At 39.6% G+C, this 24462-nt stretch overlaps 1 protein-coding gene across 14 annotated transcripts in view; it reads right to left on the bottom strand.

Moving 5' to 3' along the window:
* Positions 1-10378: 10378 nt before the first annotated feature.
* LOC122530035 (mucin-17-like) overlaps positions 10379-24462 on the bottom strand; it is a 58128-nt gene continuing 44044 nt past the window's right edge. For 4 of the 14 annotated variants that reach the window (XM_043656648.1, XM_043656649.1, XM_043656652.1 and 1 more), the window contains 10 exons: positions 20575-24222; positions 18393-18566; positions 18178-18258; positions 17180-17359; positions 16541-17017; positions 16289-16357; positions 14527-15322; positions 14229-14449; positions 13406-13708; positions 10379-12745 (listed from right to left, as the gene is read on the bottom strand). In XM_043656648.1, the coding sequence (XP_043512583.1) occupies positions 12677-12745; positions 13406-13708; positions 14229-14449; positions 14527-15322; positions 16289-16357; positions 16541-17017; positions 17180-17359; positions 18178-18258; positions 18393-18566; positions 20575-24222 (6018 nt within the window). In that variant the 3' untranslated portion in view covers positions 10379-12676. The remainder of the gene's footprint in view (positions 12746-13405; positions 13709-14228; positions 14450-14526; positions 15323-16288; positions 16358-16540; positions 17018-17179; positions 17360-18177; positions 18259-18392; positions 18567-20574; positions 24223-24462) is intronic. The other 10 variants (XM_043656654.1, XM_043656655.1, XM_043656656.1 and 7 more) reach the window with 10 other exon arrangements.

Raw genomic sequence — 24462 nt, 5'->3', positions numbered from 1 at the left:
AGAAAATCATTATTTCATCCACGATGAAACATTATCTTCCGGCAATCGAGCAATAATTGTCCACCGTAACCGAGTCGATCCCGAAGATATCCCATTGTTCGAGGGATCTTCGCTTGAGATACCAGAGATTTTTCATCGTCCCGCATCTTCGTAACGTTCGCGTATTGCGACCACCCCGTTGGTATCTTGCATGAGGTCTCCGGAGCATCTTTAGGCCCCGTACACACCCGTCTACAAACACGGCTGTTGTTTTTAATGCTGGAATTATCGAACCAGGACGAAAGTATAAAACCTGCGCCAGAGAAACTAAAATACGAGAGAACACGAGGTTTTATTTCATATATTGAGGGAAAGTCGTTCAAATATTTAGAAATCTAGAAAAAATGAGAAATATACAAATTGAATACATTTTGAATACTTTGGTAATTTTACAATTATATGTTGCGAATTTTAATTTTCGAATTTTCATAGATCCATCACTATTTTCAAACTCAATTCAGATCTCAGAAAATCTTTACAAATTCACGTGATATGTTTCCGATGTTAGATCTTTTGGTTTAAATGAATGTACGATGTAACATAAATGCTTTTCCGCAAAACTAAAAATTTTTATTTATTACCTTCACCGCTCATCAAAGATATCCTAAATTATTCTCTGATCGCTTATAAGAATTCTTTCGTAAACGATGGATGAATGTAATTGTTCTTCAAATGCACCACCAACTGATTTTCATTTTTTTCAGATACCTATATGGAAAATTTCTATCAGATTTGACAAAACAATCGTCACACAATCGGGTCGGGTTTTTACCATCACCTGTAGTTAATCGCTTCGCACAAAAGACCATTCCCTTTCACTGAGACTAAGCGTTATATCTTCGTTTTTTAGCGAGTTAATAGCCGACACCGCGCTTAACAACCATCCAGCTAAATAGTATTGCAATGATCGTCGCGTCTAGCCTTTCTTAAGCAGCTAATTAACAAGCCAGCAGCTTGTTACGCCCAGCGGATTCGCGTTTCGCGTGGTTCATTAGACGTTTACGTGTTTCTATCGCGACTATTACTCGAGCCAAGTGAACAATCGCGACGCACTGATTTGTACCAAACCATTTTCCAATGAATTAGATAATAAATAAAAATTACCTCGTGCAATTTCATTAGTCGTAAACTGTGACTCACAATAATAGCACAACATTTGCAAATTATTCATTGCAGCATTCAATTATTAAACTTTGTAACATTTAATAGCACTATCAACAAGAATTTAATTTACAAAAATGAGATATGTAGAACGTACATACTTTTTAACGTAATAAAAGTAATATAATACTTTTGCTGTAATAAAAAGTAAGAATACTTACTAAGTACTGGACTAACACTCAAAATTACAACAAAATTATACAGTCTATCTCACGTTGAACTGTCAATATTTTTAATAAATACCGTCTCTAATGATACTTTTGTGAAACTTTGAAAAAAATTACTAATAGCAAATGTTACTAATACCGAATGAAAAGACATTCCCTAGAAATGTTTCGTGCCGCGAAACGTTTCACCGATGACGCCAAAAGCAAACCGAAAGTTACCAATATCGCACCTGCACACCGAATGACGCAGATTCGTGGCGAAACAGCGTTTGCTAGATAAAATTGCCAACGACAAGACACGGGTCAAAAAAATCGTATGTATCGAACGGGTGTGGAGGCCGGGACAAGGTAATTACAATTCAACAGATAATACCAGCCATTATCTGTCGTATTCCCGGTGTACGATGCGGTTCGCGAAAGGTTACGGCAACGCGGCATTGCAATTCGTATCGTAACCTTTCGAAGGTACTGTCGCAACCTTTCGGAATACGCGTTCTATCGATCCACGGTTTATCGTACAAATTAATACTCCACGGATTTTTAGCCAATCATTTTGATTTATAAGTTGGCGCGGACAAGAGCGTGTCCTTTTAAAATGAATGTCCGCGGGCAGTTTAATTTTAATTAAGCCCCGTAAAGCGTGATTGCTTTATTAATAAAAATTTGTATTAAGAATTCTCATTAATAGCGAAGGATCTCTTTTGATATCAGGGTTACTGATCATTTACTTCTTACGTTATTATTGAAAATTCTTCGATTAATTATCTTCTAACTTTTCGAGTTTATTTATTTGACTTTACTTGAAAATAGTATTTTAATAGAGAATAAAACACATAATTAATAAACATAAGACTTTGGAAGTTCAATAGAATTCCAGAAATTTAATAGACTTTAGAAATTCACTATTTATTAAATAAAGTAATGAAGTTGTAACGAGTTCAATTAATTTGAATGAATTATCTTCATTCTCCAAATTATAAAAATTCACAATCTAATAATTGGCGTTTAATTTATCCAAATACCATTATCCTCGGTACTAAATATTGGAAGACTTAATTATCGCGCATGCAATTAAAATGAATTCTCTGAAAATCGATTGCAAAAACAAAACGAGCGTGACGTTCGTTTTTAGAAGACGGTTTTTACTATCGAAAGAAGCGCGTGGTTGGCGATGCAATAACATAGAATGTTGAAGCAGTCTTGTGGCATGTCTATTCGCGCGTGAGTCATCGGTACTCGCCCTTCGCGACTTTATAAGTTTCTTAATAAGCATTCGATCAAAGTGCAAGACATAAGGAGCAGTGCTCTTTAATCTACACTTTATTACATTAACACTAATTCTATCAATGATTTATCGTGTTTGCTGAAAAGCGAAATTACGATCGATATTAAATCCAGGTTAAAGATTAACGCGACATTAATGACCTTGCAAATATGGCCCTAATCCCATCTCGATGATACTTTGTGGAATTTTTTTTTAAATGAAGTGATAGAACGAAACTAGTATTACGTTAGTTCAATTAAATTGGCTATATTTCCGAAAATTAAAGTGTGACAAATAGATCGAGTTTTTATGATTTTATGGAAAATTTGGGAGTGGAAATGTGCACAAAATGTACGTAAAGTGCAACCTATAGGCTAAAACTGTAAATCCTGTTGTTTTAACTTTCAATAAATTCAATTCAATTAAATGAGATGTTTAAAATACGAGTCTTACGATATTTAATAGGTAAAATAATTTTTTGAAATCCAAGTTCCAGTTTATCGTTTCTCTTCGTAAAAATACGGAACACTGCCGTACTACTGGCAAAATGATCGTCACAAAAGGCAAGAGCGAACGAGAGTATGGAAAGGCGTGTAATCCGCCCGCAAGCTTTCCGAAAACGTTGTAACTCAATCAACGAAACGCACGGAAACGAAACGTTGGAATGATTGTTGTGAGTCGATCTTTAGGCGATCGGCGCTTATTGAAGAGCAGCTTGAGCAGGGGGTGGAGAAAAAAGATAGGAGAAGAACTGTAAGAAGCAGAAGAGGATGAGGGGCTGGCAGAAGCAGGCGAAGAAGAAGGACAAGAAGGGGGAATGGCAGCGTAAGAAGAAGCGAAACGAAAAGAAGAAGAAGAAGAAGAAGAAGAGGAAGAAGAAGAAGAGGAAGGGAACGAAAGAAACGAAGACGGAGACGAAAGAGCAAGAACACAAAGATAGAGAGAGAGAGAGAGAGAGAGAGAGAGATGCGATCACCTCCTCTTCAGGGTGCTCTTACCGTGCGTAAATATAGGGCACACCACGTAGCCGAGTGCACCGTGGAGGGTGACCTCGATGACCCTTGGTACCCGAGGCAGCCGTACGATGAAGAGGAGGCTGAAGAAGCGGGGCGGGGGGGGGGGGACGCCGAGAGGGTGGGCAAGACGAACGGGAGAGAAACAAGTCGCCGAGCTGGCGAACGGAGGAAAAAGGAAAGCCAAGCAGGGAAGCTCGACCCGTCGGCCACCGCGAGAGAAGGATCGCGCGAGAACGAACGAGGATAAAAAGGAACGTTGCCCGGGCGAACGAGGGGGAGGGGAGGGGAGGTAGTACGCTAAAGAGACGTACGTTCCCACACGAACCCCCCAAGATGCGTCCTGGCATCGTCGGGCCTGAACCCCCGATGCCCAGAAGCTGATAAAAACAGCTACAAAACTGCCTACCGGTGTTTTCTGCCTTTTGCTCCTGCATTACTTCCACCCCCTCCCCTCCTCCTCCCCACAACGCCAACCGTCGACGCCGTCTTTCTTCGCCACCTTCCTCGCTCCTCTTTCTCGCCTTTCGGTAAAATGCGGACCATGGGGAGAGTCCTCTGGCCGCTGGCTCACCGAGCTTCACGGAACCCCGGACTTATGCACGCTGCTCCCTCGATTGACTCGTTTTCCAAATGCCTCCGCGCCATGCTAATTTCCACCTTCATCTACTCGTTCGGCGGCTACTCCTACGCCGGTATAATTCTACGCTCAGCCAAGAGATTTCCCTAGTTGTTATTTGTTAGATGGTTGCGCGCTTGGAGAGATGATGTGTTAGGGAAGTATTGAAGTAGGAGTTGCAATTCGAGGAGAGAGCCAAGTTAATCCACGCTGTTTTACGTTATTATACATTCGTATACAGTACTCCATTGAAGTGAGGCTGCGCTATGTTGTAGAATCCGAACAATATTTAACAAAGCGAAACTACGTGACATTACAATGTCATTTAGAACACACTGGTAAATTTTGGTACGCTAAACCTCCGTACACCTTACATACAGCTTACGTTAAAGCAAATATTCTTAGATCTAGCGCAACATAACGTGGCTCTTTCCCATATGAATCTTCGTTGGACACGTTCTGATAACCAAAAGTCGCGGCAATGCATCTTAGAAACGGCAGAAACGCGATCTTCCTTCCCCGTATCATATTCTCGAACCGTCGAACTCTTTATCAGCGATCGATCTCGCCCGCGAGGTACGATAAAACGTACACGAGCAAGGACGTCCTTAATTATCCGGCGATCGGACAGATCGGCGAGCCAATTTGCGGCTCGCTGTGCGCACCGAATCCTTTCCGCACTGAATCATAGAGAACGTGTGGCAACTCTCCGCCGCGCGGAGAGCTGAGTCACAGCCTGTCATCTCCGGAATCGTTGCTGGTTAAAAAGATATCGAGCCGCGCTGTTCCCGCGCGCATTCCCACGATAGATCGGTGTCGCAATCGCGACAATGCGCGGCTCGATTGCGCACACGTGGGGAATCGAATCGCAATTACACGGCCTCCGCTCGATCGTCCCTCGTACACGTTGTACCGATCGCGAACTTTCGTGAAAATCCTCCCCCCATTCCCTTTCTCTCCTTTCTCCTCCTCCTCCTACGATCAATGAAACGATAAATCGTTCCTGCCCGCTGATGGACGACTTTTCTGTTCGCGGCTTGATTAGCAGTCGCTCCAGTCCACTTGTTGCTTTTATCCCTCGAGATCGTTGTTCGATCGATGATACGACTGGATTGGAGGGACTGAGTTAGCCGTGAAACTTGTTGGCGAGGGTGCCTGCTCGTAGGCCGGATCAGGGTGAAGAAAATTAATCCTCGAGAGTTTAAACGCCGGATATTTTGTGCAATTTTGTAGGAATTCTGTAGAAAATTGTGCGTTTGTATGAGATTTTGTAATTTATATAAAATTTGTTGAATAATATTTAATTGAACATGGTTCAGGATTTATACGATTATGATATTAGTAATTTTCTTAACGTACGAGATCTTGGCCTGAGTGTGTTTCAAAAAACAAAGACTAAACAAATCTAGATTAGAAATTCACGTTTGAAGCGATTTTTAAACACGGGGCGAGGAAAATCGATAACACACCCGATCAATATTTATCTACCATAGTGCCTCTCTATCCATTCCAAATCGAGTGAATCATTCGAACGGTGATACACCCATAAATTATTCCCACTCGTACACCCCGTTACGTTAAGTTTCACCCCTTAACAAGGAGAACAAATACGTAGCAAACTGTGGGGCTATCGGTTCGCGAGGAGCAACGTGTACAACACAGAATGATCGGCACGGCAACACGCCGCCGCGCCGCGCCGCGCCGCGGCACAGCGTGCAAAGAAGAGAGGAGAAGAGAAGAGAAGAGAAGAGACGCTGACGAAAATAAATCTTTGGCTCGAGACGTCGGAAAATCGCCGCGCGAAGCCGTGCCTCTTCATCTTCCTCCGTGGATCTTCCGTATGGCGCGTCCATCGATCGATCCTATCTCTCCGTCTGTCGTCGATCGTGGAAGTGAGGCCAGCCTCGATAATGCCGGCATCTACTTAACGATTCAACCAATAAATTAAATATCGTAGGGAGCCTGCCGAGCAGGAACGTTCTTGAAACGTTATCGCCGAGCACTCGTGCACAGTCGTCGTCTCGAACAACATACATACGTACGCAGATCGGTACGCATCTCGCATTCTCAATGACTGCCATTAGCTGTAATTATCCGCGAGGGGGGAGAAAAAAGAATTTGCGAAGGCATCGCGAGCACGCGTGGGTGTTCCACTCGTACAATCGTGTTCCGTGCGTACACACACACTTCCTCCCTTCCTCCTCTTTCACCGTCGACCTATCTCGTCTTTTTATTCTTCTTGTACTCCTCTTCTTTCTTCTCCTCCTCCTCCTTCTCCTGCATTTTCTTGTTCTTTTGCTGCCGTTGCTGCTGCTGCTGCTGCTGCTGCTGCTGTTGCTTCACATCCAACACGTAGAATCGACCACGGGCCTGGATACGCTTGCTCTTCGTTAATTTATTTAAATTGCCCGAGTACCAAGTGGCATGTGGTACCGAACGATTCGAGCCGGTATTGTCGGCTGAGCTCTCTTGTTATTTATCGGCGCGAAATTCCGTTTCAGGGATTTTCGTGGCGAGCCAGCCGGTGAAACTTGTACGTACACCACCGCCGCTGCTGGTCCGCCGCGTCGTATCCTACCTTTTATCCTCGGCCTATGGTTTCGCGCGTCCAAAGCTCGTGGGTCACGGTGGGTAATGCTGACGCCAAAGTGTAAAACGGTAGTCCGATATACATGCGAGAAGTGGTTGATGCGTTTAATGGTCTGAATCTTCAGGAGGATTCACGAGAAAGAGAGAGATGTAAGGTTTCATTTACGTTGACGTATATTACTCGAAATATTTGAAACGCAAGTGTTCGAAAATATTAAAAAATATAAATTCAAGTTCATCGTTGAATTATAAAACACTACTACTGCTCGTACCAAATATAAAATTAGATATTTCAATGTAAATCCTTTGAGGATCACTGAATCATAGAAAACTGTATTTCCAAAACGAATATCTTTCTTTGTTTTATTATTTTACCATTGTCAATATATGTCATGAATATGTGTGAAATTTTATTTCTCCAAGTGAAAAGCTTCAGCTTTGTAATATCACGTACATAGTAATATATTGGAGGTGGATCTTAAAAAGTTAATTCGTAAACACGAAAGATCTCGTTGTTATTTGAATGCTTTAAACATTTGCGTTTGTTCGAAAATTTTTCGCCAGGGATATAGTTTCGTTTAAGGGTGAGGCAGACATCCTCGTCGATCGATGAAAGGTTTCTTTGTTAACGAACGGATTATTCCGCTGTTAAAATATGGTAATTGTCGTCTCTTCAAGTATCAACGATATAATGCATTATTGTGATAATAATTTCTTCTGGTAAGGCAATTATTCGTTATTCAACTTGGAATAGTTTGCTCTGCGCAGTTATTCTTATCGAGTAATCGTTCATTATGCATTCAATAAGCACGTTCAATTAAACTGCAATGTTCTTTCATTACGTTCGTTTTTCACATAGTTTCTGAGGAGAATTAATTACATGACTTCTCTGATAAAATTTTGAGAAATAACTAACAAAGTAATGAAAAAGAATCGACACAAAAGTTGTGTAGTATACTCAAAAAATTGTAAAAAGTATCTGAAAACTCAACATTTGATTAACACTGTAATAATAGACAACCATTGTTAATATCATTATATTGGTCAAATTTGAAACAAGTCTAAAAATATATCACGAAATTTGAAATAATATTATATTATATAATATTATATAATATTATATGAAATAATATTATATACTGCAATAATAATATTATAATAATATTTAATAATCATTTAATAATAGATGATATTTAATACAAGTATATATTTCACAGAAATCACAAAAGTATTTAAACAACCACGATCAACAAATATTAAATATACTTGTAATAAATAGATTGCTACTTCTATATGCATTTTTAAAATGATTTCAAATTTTACTAATCATATAATCACAATAGTTGTGTCATGTTTCAGTATTAATAAAATTTCAGTATATATATAACATACATACGTGTATACATTAGTATAAAGTATTCAAATATTTTTATAAACCACTATAAAACAAAATATCAAATTAAGTAATGCAAATAAAGTAAAGCTATATTGTGTATCCACGTGCAACAAAGAATTATAAAATATACCAGAGAAAATTAAATTTTCAAATGTGATAGTTTGTAAATACTAAAAGTCGTTGACGTGGTATACATAATACTATTGAATTCACATCAAACAATCAAGCACTTGCGAGCGAAACTTAACTGTATAACGATAGTAACGTTATACGAATACCACATTTATCTTGGAATGCAACATCGTACGTTATGAACGCCAAATGGAACAAGCAAAAGGAGGATGCACCGTATATAAAATCTATTAATTGTTATGGTTAAATCACTTTAGAACTAATTACACTTTCGTTCGAAATATCATACAAGCGTTAAAAACGCTTCTTCTACACTATTTATTTTAAATTTCGAATCATTATTATTATGGCAAATGACTATCGTACCAAGGAATTTCTCATAAAGTTGAATAATGTCTCTGCGGAATCTTTTTGATCATCTTATAGTTTATCGTTTGAAAATTATTCTTAGAAACCATTGCGAAAAGCAAGGATTTAAAATGTTTTGGATTAATCGATTTTTGATCATTGTTTTGTTAACAGATGTATATTCATACTCGTAAAATTATTATGATCGAGAATCGAACTGAAAAATATATCCTTATGAATTTTTACAAGTCAATCTTTCACATAAAACAAACATGGACGAAAGATATTTTAATTTTAATTTTGCAAAATTTATTAGAGTCTTAAGTTTATTCTTCTGATCTTTTATGCCACACGTTCTATAAAATTAAAATTAAAGTGTCTTTCAAATGAATGTTTAATCATCTTACCTTAGTACTTTTTTTATGTCAAATGACGAGAGCATTTAATGAAAAAGAATTGTTAAAAATAGCTCATTACTTACTTGCGCGAAATATAATCACGAGTATGCAGTACCTCAAACTATCTTCTCCTTGTATCTCTTTTCTTGCAATATATTTTTCTAATTATTTTCTTTCCTTTTTCTGAATCATTATCATTTGTCACGATTGCATAATCTTAAAAGATTATTCCTGTCGGTGCATAAAGGAGAGTAAAGCCCCTGTCACTTTCTATTTCTCCGCATTTTACATCCTATCTAGTCCGCTGTCCCTAATGGCTGTTAAATACGTCATAACGTGTGATTAATATTCCAGTCCGACCCTCGACGTTAGTTCTTACTGAAGAAGGGGAATACGAAATGTAGGAAAGGAAAAAAAGAGAGAAAAGCAACAGTCCCTTTCGCTTTCGCATCTTTCTTGCCTTTCATCTGTTCTCTTTTTTTTTTCATTTTTCATGTCGAAATGAAATACCCTCAAGACCTGTAATTGAATAACTCGAGATCAGTGATATAGTTATCGACAGTAGCTTGAAATCGTGTATCATACTAACCAGATCGGCGAATCAAGTTTATCTTCACACTCTGATTGTGCTACGATAACGAACGTTGTATCTGGATCTATTCTCCATCCGCTCTGTTGACACGAATAAAACGACCGCGACGAGAAAAAGTGACTCCGAATGCGCGTCATCGGCTGTTATGAATGAAAGCAATGACGTACTTACACGTACAGCGGAAGAAAATTTACAAAGCAAATGATACAGGATATAATGTATAATTTCATAAAATGGAATTACACAAAAACCAGACATCTCATGGACAGATGATTGTTACTGATGATAATATAAAAAAATGTCTAATATAAAAATTATTAATTGTGGAGGTAAGTATTAATGTCATATACACGTACATTAATTTTGAACTTTCTTTTGCCCTCCACTTATACATAATGAAATTCTCAATTATATCACTTGGCGTAACATAGTTGTTAAAATTTACTAACTTAATATCCAAAACTGACAAATTTTTATTGATAAAAGGATAAACGAAATAATATTTCTCAATTTTCTACTTAAGAAGTAAAGATAAAAAATTGAATTTAATTTAATACTAAAGGTTAGTTTATTATTAAAAAAAACTTGCTTTCCTGCAAAACGAGAAACGTTTCTTTCATATCGTATTCTGTTATACTGTGGAAGGATTAAATAATCATATCTCTGTGATTCCCATCTATTTATAAACTTTTATATATCTTTATACAGAAGACAAGCTTCGTTTGTATGTACCTATATCTTTACACAAAACGGGAGCTTCTTCCTTATAAATTACAGCTTTATAAATTATATCGGAAGAGACACAGTTCTGGACTGAAAGGAAGGGCGCATTTGTCTCCTGGGTCTACGTTTTCTTCCGAAACGTATATTATAATCATCCATCTACAAACAACGCTTCGTGGAGTGCTAGTAGATTAATGGAACAGACTGAAGAAACAAAGAGAAAAAAACGGATCACGAGCAAAATTGGAACCCCGTTGCTACGACCGATCGACAGAATATCGTGTGGAATAAAAATCGACATAACAACGTCGTGGCTACCTGGAACCGCGCAGTTTCCTTGAACATCCGATAAGAAAGTACGCGTCAACGCGTCAACCCTTAACGCGGTAATTAAATAACCAAGCTTATTACTCAGCGCTACCATTACTACCAAGCTATCACACACTCTCACTCAAATGTCTTGGGAAACTTTTTATTTCTAATATTCAGCAATTCTGTGTGCATTTTATTAAAACTTTTCAGATGTAAACCGTATGAAATATAATTGAAAAGCTGCTAACTGAAACTAACTTTGTCAATATCTCAGCGTTTAAATGACTTTGCGAATCAACAATATCTTGATGCTAGGTGAAATTTACAATTACGTAGAAGTGCGAACGTGTGAGTCTGCGATTCGATAATGAACCTGAACGCAACGTTTAAAACTCTTGTACGGAAAGACAAGAACACTGTCCATTCAAAAGATGAAATCCCTATCTCACTAAAAATCGTTCAATCGGTGACAATCGAGAATTTCCTGAACTAATGAAGCATATACTAAAGACTATAGCACATAAAAACACGTGAAATATTAAAAACGTATATAATATATATAAAAAAAAAAAAATTCACACGATGATCTCTAATCCAAAGTATCATACAATTTTTCTATTTCCCAAGCAAATATAACACTTGTCCCAAGACTTTTGAGCGCGGATGTACGTACGTACGAAAGACAAACAGGACCCTCGTAGATCGTGCAACTTACACACACACACACACGCTTCCAGCTTTATTATATAAAAAGAAGAAAAGGAACGCGACGCACCAACGGCGAAAGATGCTCGCGAACTATACACACAATGTTCCCTTCACGCTTCTCTATGTACCTTGTCTTACTGTCTGTCTGTTTGTCTCTCTCTCTCTCTCTCTCTCTCTCTCTCTCTCTCTCTCTCTCTCTCTCTCTCGTTTTGTTCCTTTCAAACACATACACACACATGCACGCATTCTTTCTCATACTCGCGCTCCCATTCAGAGATATACACGTTTAAGTTACCACCTTCTTCTTAAGCAGTATCGTCGACGAGGTCGTGGTTAAGTCGATCTTTGTGGGTGGGCCCCGCAAATCGATCCGCGTTTCACACGTGGGACGCCGCGGATCGTCACTGTCTCGCGAGTCGTGACGAGGCGCGTCGCCCCCTCCGATTAATTACCTTAATTGCGACGAACGTTACAAATGTCTCAAAGAGGTATCCGGAGCCGTCGTTCGGCCCTACCCCGGAGAAACGTTTGCAAGGCGTCGAATCGGCCGAGCCTGTCGCGACTCACATCCATCGAGACCAACGAGACTTTGTATTGATATAGAATCCCTCTGCTGAGTGAGAGATACCTTTGATGCTCAAAACAAGGAATGGAAACTGTTGTTCGTGTTTCGTGAAGACGAAATTCAACTTGTAATTTCAATCCTCTGTGATATCTGTGCGTAACTTGTCATGTGGATCTATATTGTATATTTTGGGAATTTTATTTGAATTTCATCGACACTAGACTGTGGACTTTTTTCTTCTGGGGAATTCATACTTTCATATTTTCGTGTAGTGAATATGTTGCGTTGATTCTTAATAGGTTAAACAGAAAAATTTCTAACAGACAACAGTCGTTTATTCCCTGTTTTAAGGATTCTTAAGTCACAGATAAAATGATTAAATTGAAATACGTAATCAACCAGCAGTTATTGATTACAAATAACAACGTAATATTTGAGAGATTTCTTTCCTGGTCAAGTGAATATCTAATCTTTCAATAAGATTTTTCAAAAAGCTACGATCTTATGAACAAAATTGACAATGAATACTTATCGTTGCACCCTCGGAGCAGAAGTATTTCGTAGTTTACGTAGATCGTTCTAAATTTACACATCGGTGAATGAATCTTTTACTTTATGAATTATATTAATTCATTTCTCTTTCGCTAGCTTTATCCTACAACTTCGGACACGATTCTGGTACCATTTCTCACCAGTGATTGCAATTGTTGCGCAGCTCCCTGAAATATAAAGGAACATGTTAATCATATGAATTGTACATATACATCAATATGCTTCTATGATAAGTGTTCGAATTTCATATATACACTGAACTGGCCAAAAATTTAAATATTCACTGCAAAATTAATTTATACTTCTTGCATATTTTTAACTATACTCTGCAATAGTAAACACATTCATTTCCTACGCAAAATATAGGTAATATAGGTAAGAAAATCTATTAATATTAATATATTATATTATATTATACTGATATTAACATTAACATAAAAACCTAAATTTAATATTAATATTGAAATCACTCAATATCAATCACTGATATTAGAAAATCTATCTAAATCACTAATATTAATATATTATATCACATTTACTGATACTAATGTTAACATAAAAACCTAAATTTAATATTAATATTGAAATCACTCAATATCAATCACTGATATTAGAAAATTTATATATTTCACATACAATCTTTTAGTTCAGGCAAATATCAATTTCAAACTTCCTAAAATATTAATTTACTCCTTTTCCCCCAAGATTCCTCTTTATTTACTATTATCAGCTTTATTCTAGACTAGATTTTTTTCTTCAGACTAGTTATCATCTAATTCCCTCATTATCTATCAATGAATAAAAATAATTAAAGAAAAATAACTTACGCTTATCGCGGCACCGAGAAACTGACTGAACGCTCTGGTAGCACCGATTAACGCGCTACTTCCAGAATTATTACCGGCTGACTGTACCGGGACGAACGAGCTGAAAAGAGGTGGTGGATATGTAGAGCTCGGCGACCAAATTGTAGTGCGTGTCCTTGGCCCTGAGGTTGGTCTCGGTGTCACCGACTTTTTCGTGGTATCCGTAGGTCGGTTTGCAGCAGTCGATGCCGGCCTTGTCGTAATTGTCGTAGACTCGCTAGCCGGGGACGTGGCCGGAGTGGAGGTGACGCTCTGCCCGAGGCTCTGTTACAAGAAGGATAATTATTTTCTTTCATTGCGCCCCGGCACTGCCCTTGTCAGTCAATTAACTATCGTTCAACTCGCGTCCAGGTCGTTCAATTTGTAAGAATTATATCGAATTATTCGCCACAATTTCTTGTGACTCGTGCATTGTTACGATTATTAATTATTGTAACTTGGACTGGTATGAAGTTAAATTTGAAAAATTTGGTTTGCAGTGCACATCAACAGATCTTACTGAACCTAACCCTAAGTCCTTCAATACTATTAAGTGTACTTATATCAAACATTTTAACGTTAGTGGATTTACTTATATCCTAATTTTTAATATTATTAAATGTATTCGTATCCTAAACATTGTTGAAAATTTGTTTCCAGTTCAGTTTTATCCCATATTTCATACACAATGTAAATGAATTATCAGCAGCTAAATTTCGCGAGTCACGTATTTGCAACATGTATTAAATAAATTGTTACTAAGATTTCACTACTACACGGACCAAATTTTGTCGACGATACTCACCGCCAATTGAAGCTGCTCTCTAATGTTATTGGCCGGAGTTGACGGCTCTATACCTTGAGCTTTCAATAACGCCGCCAACAATGCTGCGTTACCGACTTCTGTCGTCGATGGTGGAGCCGGTGGTGTTGTTAACGCTCGACCGCTTAAAATCGCTCTTAAAAATGCCTCGTCATCCCGAGTTAAACCTGATGATTTCTTCTTCGAGGAACCAATTTTATTATCTGTAAGAAACATTTATTACGAACTGCGTCCTCGATTGTAAATCGTAAAGTTTCAATCATTTCTACGTAGAACTCACCCTGTTCAACAGCCCGCAGAAGCTCGACCAAGAACTTTGCATCATCTTCAGGGGAGTAGGTCGACGTCACAACATTAGGCAATCTCGGATTTGGATTATTTATCAATGGTTGACCAGTCGTCGAGATAGGAGCTGGCGTCGTCACCGACTTCTCATTTATAATCGAATTTGGACTGCTCACTTGAATCTTCGAAATGTCCACTGTTTTTAGTGTCGTGGTCGAGGGAATCGTCGTTGTCTCTGTCCTCTCTGTAGTTTGAAGAGGTTTCGGCGTAATGTTGACCGCCTTCTGCGTGGTTTTCGGTACCGGTTTAGCTTTCGCAGGTTTTGGAGTTGTCGATGGCCCAAATATATTCCCACCAAGGAGAGTCTGCCACAGGAGACCAGCGAAGCCTAATGGTGCTTGAGTGGTAGTTTTAGGTCGAGGAGTGGTCGCTGGTTTAGCTTTGACAGTTACAGAAGCCTTAGTGGTACTTATCAAAGTCGTTTTGATCGTAGTCGACGAAGGAACTGTGCTTGTCTCGATCCTTTCAGTGGTGGTCGTTGTAACCGGCTTCCAAGTCACTTGCACGGGCGTCGCGCTACTAATTGTTGGTTTCTGACTGGTTGGTTGCTGCGTCTCTACTGATTTCCACGTGGGTGTCGAGGTTGCCGACGACGAAGACAACTCGATTATTATTGGCTCCGAAGGAGATTTCGTCGATGATTTGTAAATTGAATTTGGTGGAGGATTTTCGGTATTGATTGCTTTTGGTGATCGAGTTGGTCCTGGATTCTTCAATGCCAGTTCCAGTATCTGGGAACAGAGTATACGAAGAAACTTAATTAAGACTGATAATGATAACTAGATGAGACTGATGTATTGTATAGTCTCTTTGTAAAATAATTCTTTTCTCGTTGATAAATTAAATTAAATTAAATTTGTATTTTATTGGATCGTCTAATAATAAATAAATAAATAAATAAATAGTAATAATTATCGTTAACTTCTTCAATTTCTGTCAGCGTGAGTATCGAGAGATGATCATATCGAACAACTGTTGGCGCAGAATAAGGAAGGCCGTTGGCAAGGTTGTTCTAGTCCATTCACCGTGACTGGTCGATCATGTGATCTGCGATTGTCGCTGATCCGTCATTATATCTTTCCGAGAAGGGCGTAACAAAAAATAATCAGCGATCTAGCCGAATTTTTTTCTCGCGATTTTTATATCTGCGCTTGTGAAAAAACACGAGCAAGGAGTTTAGATTCAGAAAACAGGAAGAAGAGAATCAAAATAGCCTCAAGCTCGATAGCATTGAAAGTACAATGTTCGTTGCACAGTTATGCAAAGGAGTGAAAGGTCGTGCTGAGATCGTTAAACGTCCGCTTCGCGACTTGTTCCTCGGTTTTCTCGTCGCAGATCGAACGATAATTGCATCCAGCCTTCGACGATAATCGCGTTATTGGTTCTTATCTTTCAAATCCCCTGTGCTTTCAAACAAATTTAATATCGCACGTAGCACATAGTATTGGTTCAATACGGGTCTTATTTTTTATTATCCCTTCTTCTTCGTACTTTTACGAAAACGCAATTTACACATTTATTCGTGTATGTATAAAATATAGTACTCTGTTTGACTGAGACACAGTAAAGTGTGGTTTCCATCGAGGCTATTATTTAGATATTCCGGATACTTTACTTTTTATACGTTAGGTATCACGTAGCCATTATATGATACGTCAATACTGAATATATAAAATATTATTGCACACGTTACGTACCTTATTTGCCAGGAGCTGCTCAACTTGAGTGAGTGTCTTCTGAGTGGTAGTCCGTGAATTACTTTGTAACTGTACAGAAAAAGAAAATATATCCATGATCTGTTACAGAGATTTATACATCATTTATCAAATGTTTGAAACAGAAAATGAATTACATCTTAATCAATTTCTTAGATAAATTCTGAATATCAAATTAAGAATATGTATTAATATTAATCTTGTAAAGACTTTTAAGCGGCGATATCTACTTACCAACGAATTCAGAAAGACCAAATCATCGAACGTAGTACCAAAAGCATTCTGCTGTTGGGGATTCAACAAATTCTTTTGTAAGTCCAACGAATTTGTTTGAGAAGATGTTGATGTTCGAGATGTTTCTACTTGTGACGCGATATTGGGCCTTTGAGCCGTTGTTGCAGGCTCTGGAGTAGTGGTACGTGCTGTTACCGTGGAAATTGTTGGAGCCATTGTCGTTATGGTCGTTGGTGCCATTGTAGTAGCAATAGTAGTAGTAGTAGTAGTAATTGTTGTTGTTATTGGTGATGCCATCGTAGTAGTAGGTGTGGGAGTTGTACTGGATGCAACAGGCGTTGATGGCGGTGGTGGTGGAGGAATGGAACCTATGTTGGCTCTGGGAACCCCAATCGCATTAGAAAACGGAGTAAAAACCTCGACAAATGGATTTATCGGTCGTGCTGAGATTGGACCATTTGGTTCTGACGAATCGTCCTAAAAAGGAGAACCGTTTACACAATTTTAGCTTCGAATAATTCTAAATAATAAAAAAGAGATAATCGAAATATTTAAAGAGAATTCCTTTTCTCAAGAAAGTAATTGCAAGATTCCGAAGAACAGTTAGATATTCAAAGGTAAAGTTCAACGAATACGAACCAGAGTGTTTGATGCAACTGAAGCTGTTATTACCGGCGAGGAAGTAGTAATACCAAAGATCTGGTCCAAAGGATCCCTCCATGGGAACCCAGGCGGAGCTGTGACTCGCCTGTCTGGTTGATTATTCAGAAGATTCTCAAACGATGATACAGCAGGCGATGGCCCCTCTTTTGTAGCAGTCTAAATAATATATTTAATAAATACAAATAATATATAATGTAATAGATAAAATAATGTAAGAGATATGGTATCTGTATAATACATGAAAATTAAAAATTAGTAATTAGTAGTTAGTATCCTCTTCGTTTTAATAAAATATGTTACAAAGATCAACATGGTTCATAACTGATGCTCATCTTTAGTTTCCAAGATATACACAAAAGAATTTTTGACATTATTAACAACGTGGTATAAAGTACACTTTTTTTTATAAATAATTGGTAATTAACATTACAGTATTTTACAGATAATATTCTAAATATTTTACAGACAAGTTCAAAGTACAGTAGAATCTCTACACAAAATATTTTCTAGTAATAGATAGTTTCTTTTGTACTAAATTATTTGTAACGATGTTTGGGAAAAAATATTAATCGAACTAAGAAATTATGTTGAGTTAATATTTCATTTGTGGATAATAGAAACGTCATACATACAACCTTTCCACAATTCGAAGTAGCAAACAAAAATTTAATTCAGATGCATAGATTCACGATACATAGAAAATGGTTTCAAAGTTTCGAAGCGCAAAAGGAATATCTCCACAGTGAAGTATTTATATTTCAGAAAGGTTAAAAGAAAAAAAAATACAGCATCTTTACAAATTCTGTTATTCAATATTCTATCATCCAAAAATTCTAACCAAACAACTTTCTCTTCCTACTAATTTTAGTTCGGAAATGAGAGACTCTACTGTATTTGAGGAACAATATCTCAATAAAATGCGCAAGCGAAGGACAGGAAGCCAAAATTAAATTCCTGTTATTCGTTCAACTTACAGCTACCGAATTTATATTCACGCCGAGAACGCGTGGGTTAGAGGTGGAAGCTCCATCGGTCCAATAATTGACGAACTTGTCCTGAAACATTCGACGTTGCTCTTTTTTCTTTCTTTCTTTCTTTCTTTCTTTTTGCTGGGGAGATATGTTGCAGCGCTGAAAGAATCAGCCGCGGCGTCGTTGTAAATCATGTTCTGTCTCTCTTGCTTTCTTACCTGTCCGATGTACACGGAGCTGCGTTGACCTCCGGCCTCTTTCGTCCTGGTGGCCTCGTCCCTCTCTCGACCCTGGACGATACGACCGCCCTGTGAATCGGTCGGCGGTCGACCGGTACTTACTATCGGCGTCACAGACGCTGTCCCCATTTGCGTATTCAACAGGGCATTGCTCTAAACAATGCAATATCATACACATTTTTTTAAACTGCTCGAAACGAACCTGCATCTTGAAATACCGAGATGAGATTAACAGCGAAACTTTGATCGATCGTTCAGCAAGGGCGAAAAATAACATTCGTCCCCAAGAACTTTTATGACAATAATCAGGTAACAGAAACTTGTTTATCATACAAAGTACAAAGAAAACTTTTTGAAAAAACGATGTAACTGAACAATTTTAATTTTTAAACTACTAATCTCTGGTTGCAAATAGTAATTATAAGTGACCAGATTATTATTATCATATGTAACCAAGAACATTTAAGGTAAAAGAATAATTATCTTGTGAATTTTTCCATTTTTAGTTACAACAAGAACAGTAACTGTATTTTAAAAATAAGAAAAATTGCAATTGCGGTAGAATTCTATTCTACATAGGGTAGATGAAATGATAATCACATAAATGATAAAAAGTCAAGATTCCTTTAGAGAGATGTTTCCACCCCTAAGATTGTTTCTCAGTAGAAAAAAATAATTGAAATTTAGAAATGTACATGGTAATAACAAATAAAGAACAATCGACTGATATTTCGCTATAATCGAGGGGCCTCGCTGAGATAATTGGTGGGAATGAACGATGAATGAAAATTATATATTCAAATCCTATTTCGAAGAGTTTATCGAATCCTATAAAATCCTTCTTTCTGCGTTATTTAATTTTCTTTCCTTTCCATCACATTTCGCACGAAGAGTTTCACAAATTTTTGAACTGTGAACATTTCGAAATGTAAACCTTCAAACCTACTGAAAATTCAGTGCGTTTCAAAGTGCGCGGTGCATGAAAATGACGAACATGCGACACACACATGATCATTATTTACAAATTTACAGTGAAATTATGTACAACTTCCCACTATTTAATTAGAGCAATCTGTATGGAAATATTATATTTAAAATGGTGAATTAAGTTGAAGTAGGCATTTGATAAATCCTTCTTAACATCAAACTGGATCGAAATATAGACTTTAGAATAACGTGGACTAAGAAACATAATGAATTTAGAAGAAAGACAGTAGTGTAATTAATCGACAAGAAATTGGAAAATTAGTACCACCAAAGAATCTACTTCAACGAAACCAAAGCGTTAAACAAGAAGCAAGTATTCCGCGCCGTTGTTGCCATAAAAATTAGAAGGTCGATTGTAATTAAAAAAATTACATTACAAGAAAATTATATTACATATAATTATATATTATATATTGATATGGTCCGTATACGATGTCATATAATTATATATTGATATGGTCCGTACACGATGTCATATAATTTTATATTGATACAGACCGTATACGATGTCATATAATTATATATTGATATGAACCGTATACGATGTCATATAATTATACATATAGGAAAGAAATAATATAAATGAGAAATTAAATGTCAAAAATTTCAAAAAAAAAAAATGCAAAAAAAACTTGTTAATATTTTCAGCCTAAATTAAGAAAGATCCCCAATCCGGAAGTTATAAAATTGTGCGGATGTATGAAGTAACTTTTAAAACAGAAGTTACTTTTAATTAAAATTATCACGCGAAGAAAGATTTATCAATTCACTAATATAATTCACTAATTATAGTAAAATATACTTAAATATAAGTATAAATGTAAATATAAATCTTTTGCTACGTGATAGTCTCAAAGTTTCTTCTCCATCCCCTCACGGATATAAAACTTACAGCGACTACAGAAAGTATCTCTAAAATTTCATAATTTCGCGAATTTCCAGGTTGAAGATCTTCGACTATCCAAGGAAGCTTTTCACCTCCCTTCACATTTTATGCAACAATGACAGCGACGATCGTCGAAAGAGAGGACGTCGAAAAATGACACGTCAAATGAGAAATAAACTGTACTGATTCACTTGGAACGGAACTTGTGTACTCGTACGTGCGCGTATACGAGCAACGGCGCACGAACGGCTAACGATCGATGATGATGAACAGGAGATTAAGAGATACCGTTTCGTTGATGCTCGGGAGGCTAGCAGGGGTACCAAGTGGCCCAGTATTATCGGGTCCACCTCCATTGGGGCCGACGATCGCGTTACCAGAAAGGCGAGCATCAATGGTGCCGGGAGTTTGGGCGTTTCTCGTCGTTTCAGCGACAGGTCTACCGTTATTATCGTACACCGGGCCTCGATACTGATTGTAAGTGCCTTGGTTAGCCTGGTTATAATACGGTCTGGGTGGTGGCCTGTTAGTGGTAGTGGAAGTGCTAAGTGTGAACACAACCTCGACCGGTCTCCTAGGTGGATCCGGTATTATCGTTCCATTCGGGAATTTCCGGACCAGCCTGCCATCCGGGAAGATACCGAATATCACGTACGGGCTGTCCACGTTCCTAGCATCGATCAGGTTGTCCTCCGGCCGTTTCCTCACGATCGTTTTGTTCGGATAGATCCCGTACACCAGGTAGTCGCGTAGAGGCGCTCTGGTGCTCGAGCTCGTGCTGAACCGCGGAGCTGGTGTCAATCTGTTGCCACCGAAACGACCTAAATACGGTGTCGTAGGACTCTGAAAAGTTAGCCTAGATTTGGGGCTAGTTGTTGTCTGTGTTCCAGGGGTAGTTTGCACGGACATGGTCGTTGTTGCTTCGGTGGGAACACCTCCAGGTGTACTCGTGAAAGTTGGCGTCGCGGTTGTACCGTCCGACGAAGCTGGACTCGTCGACGTCGTCGTTTCAGTAGACACGAGATTCTCCTCTATATTGACCGTAGTAGTAGTAGTAGCAGTGGTAGTTTCTGTCAGCGGGGTGACAGTGACGATGCCCATTGTTGTTGTCTGAGGTGTCGATGTACCCCCGTCAGGCACGCGTCCTATACTCGTCGGCGTCGTCGTCTCAGTCGTGGTCGTCGCCGTCGTCGTTTCGACCGAAAATGAAGTGGTTGTGGCGAGAGAAGACTCGGGAGACGATGAAGTGGGGGATTCGGTGAAGAGCGAGGGTGTGGTCGAGGAATCTGGGATCGTGGGAGTTGAAATTTCGGTCGTTTGGCCGATTCTCGAACCTGCCGTCCTTTGGGCGGTTGTTGACGTGGTATCCTGGAAACGGGCAACAACAGTTGGAGTTTCGTTCTCGAGGGTTGGGGTCGTTTGGGGGATATTTTCGCTGGGCGTATTAGTAGTAGTTTCCGTGGATGGCATTGGACTCGACGTTAGCAGAGACTGGTTAATAGCGACTCTCTCCATGAAATTAACATCCAATGGCGCGGTGGTTGTAATTGATAGCGTGGTGGCTTCGAGGGTTTCGTTATCAGCGGTTTCGGTGGTCAAAGGTACCAACTGAGTGGTGGACTCTGTCGTTTGGTTAGTTTCCACACGTTGGACCGAGCCTATGGTAGGCGTCGTCGTGGTTTGAACGGTTTGATTCGTTTCAGCGGGTACAAATGGTGTGGTAGTGATCGTATTTACAAGAGAAGGGATAGTTTCGGGAGCTATGGTAGTTACTTCGGATTCGAAAGTGCCAGTGTCTGTCACAAGCTGTGATGTTACGGTGGTTGCCGCTAGTTCCGTGACACTTCCTGCAACCTGGTCAGAAGCTGTTTGAGGATTCATCGTTGTGACTAAATTTGACGAAAACAGATTGAACGTGTTAGTGGTTAGTTCGTAGTTCACGGTGGATGTGACTGTGGTATCTGAGCTTTGTGTGCTGATGATTGTCTGTGTCTGAGTCGTAGTGTCGGGATCTATCGATCCTCTATTCGACAGGGTAACCAGTGACCCGATTTCTGTCGTAAACTCTACGGGGGTCGTCGACTCTACGATCTCGGCAAAGGGTCCTAATGCTACCGGTGTGGTTTCGTTCCGTACACTCTCTACTTTGTCGTCAGACATGTTACTGCGAGGGATCGTTGTCGATGTATCTGTCGAATTTTCAGAAGAGTTTTCGGCCGTAGTGGAGTCTACCTCGTTCTGGGGAGTATCAACGAAGAAAGTAGAAGATTTGGGCGCAACTACGGTGGTCGACATTGAGTCGACGCTTTCTGTCGTGACATCCAAGAGGACGGACGATGTTTCCGTAGCTTGAGTTGTCGTGCTGAGTACGTCGTTCGATAAACTCGGCCGGTCTATCTCGTTTCCCATCGTGTCTCCTAATCTAGACGTGACGTTCGAATTTTGCCTTGCTGTCGCTTCTTGGCTACTGTTTATCTCCTCCGAAAGGAGTGTCTTGGCAATGGACATCAACTCTGTCAACAAAGTGTCGTTCGTGGAAGTGACGATCGACGCGGTGGTTACTTCAACGTCTAACGTGGGGCTCGAGGAGTCGTTCGAATCTCTTACGATCGTTGAATCTGTGTTCGATACTGTCTGAGAGTCTTGTGTGACTGTTGCAGTTGTTGTTGTTGCTGGTGTTGTGCTTGTGAACGCATTCAATTCGTCCTGCGTGTCGACTTCTCGACTGGGTACCATTGTGGATGACGAAGTAGTGATTGAACCTACTGCGTTTTCGGTGGTCACTTCTTCGGTTGTTCCTAAACTCGATTGGTCCGTCGTGACTCCTTGACTAGTCGTCGTCTCGTCCCTCAATTGCGACAGAGACTCCAAACTACGGTTACCATTCGAACCCGATACCACGTTCGATATTTCCGTGTCGATCGCGGGAGGCAACGTCGTCGTCGAGTCTTGACTCGGTAGCATGGTCGTCGACAGAGTCGCTTGCAATCGCGATAGAATATCTTCTGCGAAATCAATCAACCTGGTCCGAATCGTAGACGTGGACGTCGTCGTGGTTGTCTCCACGTTATTCGCGTTATTCGAATCCATCTCGGTCGTTGAAGCATCGGTCGAGCTGATATCAGCTATCTGCGTGACAGTAACGTCAGACAGTGGTATAGTATTGATCTCGGGATTTTCGGAAGTAGTCGCCGTGTTGGTGACGGTTGTCGTCTCTGACACGTCTACTCTTGACGTGACGTCGAGCTCGGTACTGCTAGCTTCAGAGACGGAGCTCGTAGTCGAAGCATCCGTGGTAGAACTTACAAGTTCCTGATTCGTCGTAGAATTTCGAACGTCTTCTGCATCCGTGACGTTCGTCGTCGTTTCATCCGCAGCCTGCGATGACGACTCTGTGCTAGCTGGCTCGGTGACAGGCACAGAACCGACTCTGACGGAGATCTGTTCCAGGGTAGAAGACGAATCTGTACTGGTGGAAATTTGTTCGGTACTGGAAAGCGATTCTGCGCTGGTGGAGGCTTGTTCGGTACTAGAGGACGGTTCTGCGCTCGTGAAAACCGAGTCGGTGGTCGTAGGGGTTTCAGGGACTGCTGCGATAACTGGGGGAGTGGAGTTCTCCGGGTCCTCGGATAATCTCGGGGTCTGTGTGCTGTCCTGAGTAGTGTTCGCGATGGTGTCTGGGGTCTGTGGGCTGACGGTCGCTACAGTGGGACTTGTCGTGTCATTGTTAACGTTATCGCCGATGACGTTAGCGATCGCAGTGGCGTTAGAGTCTACCTGGGAAACCCTGTCAGATCGTTGCTCTTGCAGCTGTAAACTCGCGTTTCGCAATAATTGTTCGTTCCTGATGCTGGCTGACTCCAATGCCTGATAAAGGGTCAAGAATCTCGGCTCGCCAGGGCTCGAGATGTCGATCGGTGGTGCCGAGCCAGAATTCTAGAAACAGAAATTTCATGCGTGCAGGAGGTGCTGTATGTATATACACGAAACTCAGTGCCGGGTCTCTTCCTTCTATGTATATATGTACAGTCTCTATGTTGCGTTAACACACGTCTGTCGGTGTATTTACAATGACAGGAAGATCCGCATACGACACGATCGTTGTTCGTTCTTTAAGACAATCTGACGTGCGGCTAAAGATTACGGAAGTTTATCGATCATTTCGTTGATTAAACA

Source organism: Frieseomelitta varia, unplaced genomic scaffold, assembly GCF_011392965.1.
Source record: "Frieseomelitta varia isolate USP_RPSP 00005682 unplaced genomic scaffold, Fvar_1.2 scaffold_322, whole genome shotgun sequence".
In the NCBI taxonomy this organism is placed as follows: Eukaryota; Metazoa; Arthropoda; class Insecta; order Hymenoptera; family Apidae; genus Frieseomelitta; species Frieseomelitta varia.
Note: the sequence above shows the minus strand (reverse complement) of the source record. Positions and strands in the feature narration are given on the sequence as shown.